A 13566-nucleotide genomic window follows, 5' to 3' on the forward strand; every position below is an offset into this window, starting at 1 on the left:
CTCTCAAAAAAAAAAAAAATAATAAATAAATAAAATTGGGTTCTAACACTCTAAAAACAATTACCCATAAAAATTAATCCATACTTATTTTTACAACAAACTTATGATGTAAGGTTCAAAAGTAGACTTGTGTAAATACACTACAGTAGATTGCATCATAAAATACACCTAAATTGCTAAAATTTACTTATACGAAGTATGAAGTACTACTTTGGATTAGAGCGCGAGACTATACATTCATAATAAGTCGATTTTTTACAATAATGCCAGTAAAACTGTACGTGCCTTGATGTATATATAGTTCAATGTGGAAAATCTTGAAGACTCAAAATAATCTCTGAAATTGTAATGGTAAATGTTATACATCAGAGAAAAGAGAAGTACAAAAAATCAAAATAAGCAAAGAAACTTGATATTGTTTTATTGAATATGTACAAGGTTAAAGAAGGATGCTTCTTAGACAAAACAGAGATGAAAATTGTTAAAAGAGAACTATATCTCAGGGAAGTGATCGTTTTTCCTACCCAAAACTTGTAAACTTCTGTATTTTGATTGTTTTTGTTTTTTTCCTTTACGATCATCTTCCCTTTGACTGGTTAGGTAAACAAGAAATACTCGAATTTGAACTGTAAAAATCAATTCCTTGGTTTGTCATCAGCTACTGCAAGTTCAACAGAGATGATGAACGTCGAGGATCCAGCTGATCTCAGATACTGGATATCTCCATTCATTAGCTTTACTAGCTTCCTGCTTATTTGCAGACTTATACCCTCTTCTGTTGCATCTCCGTTGTTCTCAAACATTTGGCTTAGCAATTGTTCTGATATTCCTCCTCCTGTATGTAATATTCTGAATAAAACATGTGATTTTCGTCAGAATAAGATTTAAATCATCACAGAAAGAATTAGAACATGATAATTAGACTGTGCAGAATAGAGCTGATCATGGGTCGGGATTCAGTCAAAATTCCTGCCCGACCTTGCAAAATAGGGTCTAGTCATGCAACCAACATGTTAGGATTGTCTGCACTGCAAAATATGCCTGACCATTTGTGCTGGAAAACCCAGCCTGCCCAAAACATAAGGCTGGACCAGTCTGATCAATTCTAAACAGCATTATATCGATACAGAAAGAATATTAAGGCAGCAACACGAGTAAAAATTATACCCACACAGATAACATGTTCATGATTATAGCAAAATTAGTTGCATCAGTATATTTGCAAGAAATAAAGGTTCGGAGACTATGTCACCCGGTAATACTTGTCACTTTTCAATTGTGTGTTATTGGCGTAATTTACTGTCTAGCCTATCAGAGTTTAGTTCCTTTTAGTTTGAGTGTAATTTGTGTATTTCACTGTCAGCTCTACCAGTGGTTTTATTCCTGGTCCATCACTCGTTGTAGATAAGATGTAGACTGTTTTAGTATTCTCATGAAGATAAGTACATATCTTATTCAATCTGATTACAAGTCAATTTCCTAAGACAGAATTTTCAAAAGGTTTTGAATCATATATCACTTAAATCATGACAGCAAACAACAATATCTCGCTTTCCTGACAAAGATAAAGCTCCCACTTTAATTGGATATTTTTTTCTTTTTTTTCTTTTCACCTCAGTTTAAAAGCTTTCGTCAGCTGAAACTAGATTTCCTTTAACCTTTTGTTAATTTCTAGAAGTATATCATGGGCCAAGCCATGGGAAAAAAAAAAAAAAAAAAAAAAAAAAAAACGCATTTCAGCATGGCACATTGCCCAGGACTAAAATTTGCAAGCTCAGCAAAAATCGAGCCAGGGCAATTTGATTAGCTCTAACTCCAACTGAAATGCAGGTTTTGAAATGGTCAAGTTGTATGCAACTCGCCCTAAACTAGTCAAGATTAGAAAAAGGGATAAAGAGATTGCCAAAGAGGGTTGAATGATACAGACATTCTATATGGCTTTTTTTGTAAGTTTTAGAAAAGGTGTTATTAATCAACTATTTTCTTAGACTACAACAGGACTACAAAACTGAACTAAATAAAACCTGGAATTATGTATTTATGTATGACAACTAAAGTTTTGGGTGATGCATTACCTGAACTCCAAATTAGCAAGCTGAACAGATTCTCCTATCTTATCCTTCATCAAGCGAACTGTAATTCCAATGTGACCTCCAGCAGGTGTAAAATTCACTGAAATTAACAAGAAATCTGCCAGGACTTGCTGTAGCCTTAAGCTATCCCCATACAAGGTCTCCTTCATGTAATCTTCAGCAGACTCGTTCTCTATTTGAATTCCCTTTTCGTTGCTCTTTGTCATCACCTGACTTATTGAGGCAACCAGTACATCTTGCATAGAGAACTCCAACATCTCCAGCTCAAGGTAACTATCACAATAGAAAATTGATATTTTACTTGTACATAAATAAACTCGACTTTATTTCAAAGGATTATTCTAAAAAATCATGCTTCAATTTTCTATCAGATTGAAAAGCAAAGAAATTAATAACTCAATAAATAAGAGATACATGATCAGAAGTTAAATACATACCCATCAATGATGCTATCCAAGTCTGAATCTTCAAGGATCTTGTTAAGCTGGCGTTGGCATTGAGCACTTGTATGCAATAGCAGCCTTTGCTCATCTCCCAACTCTGTACCCTCAAGCAACTTCCTTGAGAACATAATTCCAGACAAAGGATTTCTTATCTGTCTTTTCATGTAAGATAATGCTTTTAGCCTCTTTAAAGCCGCTTGCTCAGCTAATCGTTGTATATGGAGTGCATGCTGCAAGTCCTGACTAGCAAGCTGCAAGAAGCAAAACACGCCAGTGATTGAACCTTCACTGTCCAACTTCGGGTTCACACAAAGCAGGCATTCTATATATTTCCCACTACGCGTGAAAAACCCAATAGGGACTTTTTCTGTATCTCGGCCACTCATAGCACCATTGAGTACAACACCGAGGTTTACAAATGCCTCCTGATTTTTAAGACGACAACATGACTTTTGAGTCCCAAAAACTTCCCCAAGTAACATCTTGTCAATAACCTCCTCACGTTTATACCCAGTTAACTTTGACATTGCAGGATTCCATTCTGAACACCATCCAAATTCATCTGTTCCAAATATTGGAGGAATCAAGGGATTTGGATTCTGTACTATTGCTTTGTAATCACCTTCAATTCGTGTGAACTTGTCCATAACTGTTTTCTGACCAGTTATATCTTGAGCAATGAAGCACACCCCAATAACATGTCCATTCACATCTTTGCTTGCACAAGCATTTACAACTAAACTGATGGGGCCAGAGTCTACTATCGTCTGATGTCTTCTGATCTCAAATTGAACATTTTTCTCCTCTTTTCCTGATGAAAGTAAAAAAAAAAAATTAATACTTAAAATGACTCTATTGCATAGTACAAGTACACAGGAAGTCCAATCATAAAATATACCGTAGTTAATAGCAAATAGTTTCAGTTATCATTTTTAAGACTTCTAATGCTTTATAGAATGTTGGATAATCAACTTCAAAAGAGCTAAGCTAGCCCTGATACTCTTTTGACATGACAGCTGAACTGCTGAAATTAGATACCAAATAAATCTTAAATCAAATTAAATTGATAAAAAGTAGGATGACATACCCTGGAGAGCTAATTGCAACACATTTCTGACTATATCAATTGAAGAGTCTTCAACAAGTGCTCCAATATGTTTCCCAACAGCTTCTGCAACTGAGAGACCAGTCAGCTCGGAAATTTTAGTGTTCCAGCCATTGACAAGTCCATCAGCATCAACAGCAAAAATAGGGACAGTGGCTGTTTCAATCAAGCGAACCATCTCACTAGTCACTGCTTCAAGCTCCCTGACACCATCAATCTTGAGATCATTTATTTTGGAATGAATGACAGATGTATTCAAGTCAGACGTTTCCCTATCCTTGAAAGCGTTTCTCAAAATAAGCTGCAATGAGTGTATTGCATCCATCTCATAATCCTTCCAAGGCACACTCCTATTCTTCACAACCTCAAGGAATGCCTTAAATGATGATCTCGGGTGCATCTTTGCTCCATCATCCTTCTCACCTGGGTGATGCTTGGCACCACCCCACTTAATCTCTGCAGCAGTGTGGGAGCGGAACCAAAAGAGCATGTCTTTCAAAGTAATTCGCACAGCAGCCATCCCACAAACAGTATCAGCAAGAGAAAGTGCTCCTGGATACCCAGCATCATACAAGCTATCTGTACTCAACCCTGTGGAATCCTTATGATCAAGGGACAGCCACATAGCTATATCTCTTATTTGGTAGTCTGTTGGTGTGGCTCCAAGTTTCCATATCTTATTGTTGTACAAAAGGACAGCTCCATCACATTTAATAAGGTCCATAATATTTGGACTTTGTGTGACTATACCTAAAGGAACATCCCTCATCAGCATATCACAAAGGAGAGTTTGAGTACGGAGGATTTTCTTCTCCAGGAACTGGTTCTCCAACTCTAATTCTTTATTTACATGGATAGCAAAGACTTGAGCTAGAAACTCGCATGCATAGCGCAAAGGAAAAGGGACAAATCTTGGAGAGGTATGATGACATACAACTAAACCCCATAGCCTTTTCCTCTTCTGGGGCTGGGCAGCAGCAGAGCTATTGTTGTCATCATCCTCATCATTAACAACAACAGCCATAACCAACGACCCAATAGAGTTCATATTCTCCATGTATTGAGCATGACAACCATGTGGGGCCCTAAGAGTTGAACCACATAGAGTCAGATCAAAAGGAAGATTCCCATCCTGCACCACCTGCACAAATTTTGCACGGCAATCACATATCAGACGGACCTTGTTCTTCATGAATAAGAACCGTGCAGCTTGTGGAATATCAGTTGCCGGATAATGCAAGCCTAGATATGGCTCAAGGCCAGGCTTTGTAACCTCAGATATAACCTCTCCGTGATCATCCTCATGAAATTTGTATGCCATTACCCTGTCATATCCTGTTAATTCAAACACTTCTTGAACCATGGTATCAACAAGTTTATTTAAATTTCCACTAGACAAAGATTGCAATCGAGTAATCGCTTTGGCTGCAAGCTTGTAAGATTGTAGGGCACCAGCAGCTGTCATTGGGACTTCATACGGCTTCACTGGTTCAAAGTCAATGACTAAGCACCCAGTCACCCTATGGATGATTGCATAGAAAGGCTTTCCAGAAGTCTTGCAATGAACTAAGATAGGATTTAGAAGAGAAACATCAGCAAATCCTAAGGCCTTCTGCAGTGCAGAAGCACTTGGAGCAGTGAATATAGTCCTTATATCAGTTCCAATCCCAATTACTGGATAATCACCTACACTTGGGACAGCATGACTAACCATAGTTAGCATATCAGGGGCATTCTCACTAAAGGCGATCACTCTGAAAGTCTTCTCATCGAGGGCAAGCAAGCATCCGAAAGGCTGAATCAGATTTCCTTTCTGTATCTGAAGAAGATAAGTTGAGGTGGCCTTATTAGACTTTGGTGGTGGGTTTCCTCCACTAGAGCTTGTAGCTCGAACTGAGCTGGTGTAATCAAATTCACTACTAGAATCCTCAAAATCTGCATGAAGCTTTGCATCAACAATAGTCTGAGCAATAATCCTAGCACCATGTTTTGATTGGCCTGCATTGCTGCTGGAACCCTGATTTGGTGCTGGCGAAGACATTCTAATAATAACAAAAATAAAAACTGTTATAAGCTGCCATACAAATAGGATCCAAGATAAAATGCAAATCAAAGAAAGATGGAAGAAAATGCAACTTAAAGAAAAAAAAAATCAAAAACAGGAAAAATAAAAATAATAATAATAAAATAAAATAAAATCAACAGCAACAAAAGGACAAAACCATATTAAGAAATTCAAGCAGTAACAAAGATAAGTTGTGATCAAGCTCTTATCCTCTAACAGGAACTACAGTCCATTCAGCATATACAGACATACAGTAAGATTATCATGGAAGAAGTCAGGAACATCAGTGTAAAAACTCCTAGTGAAATATTACTGGATTTTGTCCAAGTATAACTATAAATCTGAAACCATATCACTCTGATAATTTTGGTTTACTTTGGGACTTAATTTTTGCATACCAGTTATAAATCTGGACTTAATTTTGCATACCACAGTTAACATAATTTCTGTCAACTTCATCCTAAACGTTCAACTTCGGTTTATTTAGTTTAATTCAGCTAAATTCATTTCAAAAGAAAATATTCACCAATTTGAACTTGCTTACATTTTTTTATTCTGATTTGAACTTGGTAGCATTTTTAAAAAAATATCTCCCTAAAATCCATTTTTAGAAAGTAACAAAAGGGGTGGTGGCAGTCACCCCAAAACAGCTGAATAATTTTCCCCAATTCTTGAGACACAACTAATTCAATAATTACTAATTGCAGAATAATTCAGTTGAAACAGAATGTGCCAAGTGCAAAAGTTCCCATAACAAATTACTGAAAAAGCATACTACATTTATATACAACCCATAACACCATAAACATAATAAATTAGATGGTATAAAAAAGAAATTAGTCTTAGTACTTACCCTTTTAAGAAGATTCAGTGATAATCACAACTTAATCATACATATTCCTAAGTTTTCCAAATTCTATGAACTAGTACCACTACTACCTCTACTAAGTCCGGCTTCAGTTGTCACATTACTAGTTCAAATTACACTGTCAACGTGCTAGTTAATTTCGGACAGGGAGGATTAATTCATGTATTTAACATATAGTATTAAACAAAAAATTAAGCTACTTAGCAAAATATGCGGAAGATATATAAGTTGAGCAGAAAGGATCAAAATCTAACCTTTTAGAGAAACAAAGCTTCAAACTGAAGAAAACCCAGCTAGAAAATCTCAAGTGAAGCTGCAAAGTGAAAAATACCCAACAAGCAAAACCACCTTAAAATAAAAAATGGACAATTTTTTCAGCTTAAATTCAACAAACCCAACTCAACCCACTTGACCCAGATGCTAAATTCAAAGCTTCCAACAACAATTCCCCAGAAAAGTTTACTCAAATCCCAAAATTTATCTAAAAAAACAAAATTTGGGGTCTAAATCTTTGGATAAAAGAGCAGATTTTTCAGCAAAAGTGGCTAATCAGATGATCAGAGAGTAACACCAACCAAAGCTAAACATGTAAAAGAGTTATGATTCGTCATTGTTGAGAGTGTAAGTGTGCAAATTGATTTGGGTATGCGTCAGATTATATAAGTTAATAGTATAAAATTTATGGGGAGAAGAAGAAAATTATGTTATTCTTCATTTTGGTATTGAGATTTGGAAGAAGTGGGCGCAGCATCAAATAATTGTAAAAAGAAAAAACTTGTAACATGGGGTACCATTACTAACTTGAGTAATTTATGTACGGATAATGTCTAGAATGGGCTTCTATTATCCTTACTAGTGGCAACTATTGTGGGGTCACTTCTTGTCTAGGAAATGTTATTGTATTATACAAATCCATCTACATAATATTGAGTATATCTTCTTTTAATTAGTAACTAAAGTTAACTCGTATAGATTAAACAAAGTTTGGCTCACTTAGGGTCTGTTCTCATTGACTGAACTGAATATTTTATAAGAGAAGGAAATTAGGAGCTGACTGAACTGAACTGAAAATAAATGTATGAGAACAGACCCTTAGTTAGTGTTTTTATAAAGGTTTGATGAGCAAATGGATTAATAGGGGTTATATTACGTTAGGTAGTTATTAATTAGACCTGGTTATTAGGTGAGTTGATGTGAGTTGATTATTGATGGTAAATTGTCTGATTAACGAGAAACAAAAAGAAAAAGAAAAAAACACTTTGTACAATGATGGTTCTTTACAATTTCATTGACCAATAACCATATCAATTTTTTTTTACAAGTACATTATAGCTTCATCCTATCAACTACAATTCTCATAGACGAATTATTATTTTTATATGTATAAATTTCTTCACACATAAAGAATCTAACAAGATATGTAAAGTTAAACTAATTGAATTTTATATGTGAAATATTTTGATTCAATAAGATCTTTCTCTTTTAACAGATCCATAAATAGATATCAGCTATCCACGAAGCGGATAATGACAAACAAATCCAAATAAAGGGATTAGAGAATGACGAAAAATGGGGTGATGAACATGGGCTAAAAATGGAAAGATAGAATTGAGGAGGTGGAACTAAACGATAAATAATGCCACGCAAACTAAGCAAGAAATAAGCCTCCATGCCTAAATCACGTGCACACCCCTTGATTCACTGGTTGTGTCGACTGACCCACCCAATCAAGTGAATCAACCCATACTCCCCTTACTCCCACGAGCCACCAGCCCACGAGCTTCCTCATCTGACCACCCTTTTGTTGTTCCACAACATATATTTCTTCGGTTATTAGGTTTCTTCTCCCTAAGGTTTCTTGATACATGGGCTGCCAACTTGCTAACTAAGTAAGTTTTATCATTGCAGTTCTCATATCCTACGCTTAATATTGGCTGCCAACTTACCAATTAAGTAAGTTTTATCATGACAGTTCTTATATATCCTACACTTAAAATTCCTCTTTAACTTTTGTGTCAAGCTGATTCTTGATATCATGTTAAAAATCAAGTTAGCTAAAAGGTTAAGCTAATGATAGATTGAGGTTTAGAAATATGTTTTAATTATACTCTATTAGGCTGGACCCTTATCAAAACCCCCTGACTTCGACCTCTGATTTTATTAGAAATAAAACTAGTACATATACAATATAAGTACGTGATACATACATTCATTGGTTTAGAAAATAAAAGGTTAGTGACGAGACTTCTAAACAATTACTTAAACAAAAGATCATTGAGGAGATAAAGTTCATACGATTTTATAAGAAAGACAACAAATGACTTGAGAAAGGTATACCAAATTAGAAGTACTTGTATATTTTTTGAAGAGTAATAAAAATAGTAAAGTAGTTAGCTTAATAAAAGTGAAAATGAGGTGCATAGAAAAGGGGGAAAATAATTCAAATAAAAATAGGTAAATTATAAAGGCTAGGAGCACATCTCTTGATGGTCTATGTACCAAATATTTTTAAAGAGAGTTTCTTTTTTGCCTTTGTATGTTAACTAAACTATCAAAATATCAAGCATCAAATAAGATGAATATATAATTGAATTAACTATTCGTCTGAACTAAATATTAGGGTTTCAAAAAAAAAAAAATATTAACTAAATATTATAGTTGCATGTTTCCGTTAGAATACTAAGAGTGAGGGGTAGCTTAAGTGGTTAGAGTTCTCCTCTCAATTTCAGGTGATTCTGATATCAATTCTCATCACGTATCAGCTCTTCAAACAAAACAAAAAAAAAAGGGTTTTCATTAGAATACTAACAATCAACTATTTGATTGATAGAGCATATTAGGAAGTTTCAATTTCATTTTAATCAGTCAATCACTAGTAAAAGTTGCTATTCGATCAGTATTCACTAACCTTATCTAGTACAGTACTTTTAAGTTGTAATATTGAATATCAAACATATTGACAAGATTTTTATCTTTTTAATTCAGTACAATCATCAAAAGTAATAATCATGAGGCTATTAAATAAATCATATATACCAAAAAGCTTCTATTCAATGGGGTTACCTTTCATGATTTCTCCAAAGAAGTATCCTATGCATATAATTAGTGGTTAAATACCCTACATTAAGCAAATTTTAACAAGATTACAACATTTAAGGGGGGTGTTGGCAATTTTCTTAACAAGTTCTGTTGGTATTAGCATACTCCGTGATTTTCTTCCTACATCGTGTAAGATGAAAAGTAACTACTTAGAAATATGTCATTTACAGTTTTTACACTCTACCATTCGAGTGTAAAATAGACACCTTAACATGCTGAATTTGTTTGACGACAAATATAGACCTAAAAACGATTTTTTTATTTTTATTTTTTTTATTATTATTATTTTTTTTTATTTTTTTTTTTGTGGGAATCTAGACCTAATACAGTTAAATGCCCCCTAATACCTGGAAATTTTTTTGGTAAAAGTTGGTCAAGAACTGTGCTTCAATCATGAATAGACAGCAATGTCATGCAATTCACGTTCAAAGTTTTAACTGCTAGTTCCGGCAATAATACTCATGAGTCATGACCCTTTGCTTAAAGTCACTTTAGTAGCAAATCAAATAAATTTAATTTAGCTTGTCAAAAAAAAAAAAAAAAAAAAAAAAAAAAAAAATTAGGCTAAAACTGGGAAATGACTGTTTAACTATTTTTATTACTATTGTTATTATTCTTCTTGTCAAAAAATAAAAAATTATTATTCTTGATGATTTTTTTATTAATTTTTTTTTTTTTTTTGAATAATATTTCCCTCGTCCAAATATTTTTTTACCTTTCTGGTAATAATTGGAGTGCTTTAAATAATAGGCAATAATTTACCATAAAATAACATCTTCTTGGCTTCTTGCCAATCAAAATTTCTAATTATATATCATAAAAAAAAAAATTTTTTGTGTGCCAATCAACATTTCCAACTTGTATTTTGTGAAAATTTGAAACATAAAATGATAATAATATTATCCAAATCCAAAAGTTTGTACTATATATTCTATCCTTTAGGCGATTGGGTCACGTTTGATGAACCTTCATTATATGTGATTCCAACACACATTTAGCTATCTTCACCATATACTCTTATAAATTGTAAATTACAGGTAATGATGATCGAAATAATGCATTGGTAACACATGAAATGAGAAGTGTTTGAAAGTATATTTGCTACCTCTATTTTTCTAAGTTTATTCAGTTTTGATTTTCAACCATTTTTAGCTAAAATCTGATCTGTTATGCTTTATTTTGTTTATGCCAAGCCCTTTAATCTCATCTCACTTGTATAGGGCCCAATTATCTAATGCAAAGTAGTAATGTTGTTTCTCTCAACTTACCCCCCTAAAAATTAGATTAATCGTATGCGTGCTTAATCCCTATTTTTTGTTCTCCTTGATATTATTGTTATAGACTTAGGCCTTGTTTGGTTGACATTCTAAAATGGGGGAATTGAAAAATCATGGGAATTGAGAAAATAAGGAGTTGTTTGGTTGACATAAGAAGGCAAAAAATGGGGGAAGTGAGAATTTATGGGAATTTCAACTTCCCACAAAACATGGGAAGTAAATTACCTAGCCCCCCCTAGGTAAACCAAAATTCATGGGAATTCTAATTTCCCTTATTGCCAACCAAACACATTTAAGAAATTCCTAGAAATTTCATTAAGAAATTAACTTCCCATGAAGTATAAATTCCTATGGGTATGGGAATTAAATTCCCACATCAACCAAACAACACCTTACAGTAATTGGTTAGAACTCTAGTAAACATATATGTACTATTTTAAAAATCAGTGGAAAGAATTTATGTATTTAAGTAAAAAATAATCTCTTTCATTTTATATTATCACGTAATAAATAGATTCCTAACAAAACCTCCTACTATATACTTCGTATATATTTTATGGACGGTTCTAAGCATGTGCACGAAGAATGACCGCACAGGCGCACATGACCCTTGAAAATAAGAGCTCTAAAGTCACTTAAATACAAAGAAAAAAGAAACATGATTCACTGGTTAACTTGCTGAGTTTTGTGATGTACTATTAATCCTACTTGTTTTATCTTTAGTTTTATCATAAAATTGTTACGTTAGTAACGTTTTACTAAATAAACTCGTATCTATCTCTGAAACATTAAATCCTTGGACACTGAATTTATACCGTCATTATTATTATTATTATTGGTATTTTTAGCCCCACCTTTAAGATGTTCTTAATTATTCTCAAATCCTTAGACAATCAGTTTATAGTTAGTTCCGATGACCCGACTCGAATGACCCAAAATTGACCCAACCTGACCCATACCCGACCCGAAAATGGAGTTGACCCGATCTTGACTCGACACTCGAACTGACCCGACCTGAACAAACCCGAGACCCGAAATTGACCCGATGCCCAAAATGTCCCGAACTAAAATTACCTTATAATTGAACTTAAAATGTCTTGTACCAAAAATAAATCAAATTGTTCATCTTCAACCATAGTTAAGCTCATAAATTGAATTGAATTAATTTTTATTATAACAATAACAAAATATATACTTCGTATAAAATTATTGATTTAAGCTTGAAAAACAAATGAAACAACCCGAACATGACCCAACCAGATTTTGACCAGACCCGAACATACTTGACCCGATCCGAACATACCCGACCCGATACCTGACCCGAAGTTGACTCGAAACCCAACTCAACTCTATCCGACCCATACCCGACCCAAATATTAGCTGACCCAAAATACCCCGACCTAGATCCGACCCGAATGACCCATTTGCCAAGTCTAATAATTAGTTAGTTACAGTAGCATGTTGGACCTACAACACCTACTCCATTGACATATCTAGACTTATACAAGTACATCCAAAATTTAATATGTCACTCAAAATTTTACTTTCATTCATCATAAAGGTCGCAATTATCAATTTATCACGTTTCACACTCTAAAGACCCAAGTTAGGTAAGTAAGGTCATTTTCTTGTCTTGGCCCAAATTGCAATGACCAATTTTCAGAGAATATGATATGGACGCACGAGTAACCCAATAGAGAGTAGGATTTGGGCCACCATCAAGCCCAAAAGAGATTTCTCGAGTTTTTGAAAAGGTGGTTATAATGTTGGACAATTCACATGTAAAAGACGATGTTTTTTTTAAATAACACCGAATAATCAATAACATTGAGGGGGTGTTTGACAAGTGGGAATTGAGGGTGGGATTGAGCATTTTAATCTCAATTGAAAAAAAAAGCCTTGTTTGTTTGGTGGGAATAGGAATAAAAAAGGGTTTGAGAATGAGATTATTTAGGGGTGAATTCGCACCATTCTATTACCTAGGGAGGGTAGGTAATAAATGGATGGGAATGGGAATAGGGGGAAAATGACATTTTTACCATTAATGAAAAGAATGAAATAATAATCTTAGTAAGAGTATTTTGGTAAAATTGTTATTTATTCCCTATATATTCCCACCCACCATCCAAACAAGGCATTAGCATATTTTCATGTATTCCCATCAATTAATTTCCAATCCCATTCCCACCTTTTAATCCCCAAACTCCCATTCCCACAATCCAAACACCCCGTGAGTGATTTGACTGTTAGTTAAATTCATATATCGCACCCAAATATTATCTAAAATGAACTTCCAACACGACAATATTAAGTTTGTGTCATCCATCTAAGAAATTTCCATTCAATTGTATAGATAGCTTCCATCAGCCTAGAAAAAGTGTTCCAGAAGGTTTTGCATTAGCTGTACTAAGTCCAAACTCCTGAGAATTCCAAACTCAACAAGCTAATTCCCTTGAAAGAAAAGCCAACTTTAGTCGATTGAGTGAAGGTGTATGTAATCTAATGTCATACCCATAATATTAATTTGATGTCCACTTCTCCCAAATTCTTTAGGAGTTGAAAATAGGTGTGACAAATGCATTCGGAAAACAATGGAAGGAAGCTTTCAGTATAGTA

General features: G+C 34.2%; 1 protein-coding gene across 1 annotated transcript; it reads right to left on the reverse strand.

Moving 5' to 3' along the window:
- Positions 1 to 317: 317 nt before the first annotated feature.
- On the reverse strand, positions 318 to 7322 carry LOC145561900 (phytochrome A-like). Its single transcript, XM_081622030.1, has 5 exons — positions 6829 to 7322; positions 3624 to 5683; positions 2531 to 3347; positions 2076 to 2366; positions 318 to 849 (listed from the first exon to the last, which is right to left on the reverse strand). The coding sequence occupies exons 2-5, from the start codon at positions 5680 to 5682 to the stop codon at positions 636 to 638; spliced, it is 3381 nt and encodes a 1126-aa protein (XP_081478156.1). The 5' UTR covers position 5683; positions 6829 to 7322; the 3' UTR covers positions 318 to 635.
- Positions 7323 to 13566: the final 6244 nt, after the last annotated feature.

Source organism: Chenopodium album, chromosome 1 (genome assembly GCF_948465745.1).
Source record: "Chenopodium album chromosome 1, dcCheAlbu1.1, whole genome shotgun sequence".
In the NCBI taxonomy this organism is placed as follows: domain Eukaryota; kingdom Viridiplantae; phylum Streptophyta; class Magnoliopsida; order Caryophyllales; family Amaranthaceae; genus Chenopodium; species Chenopodium album.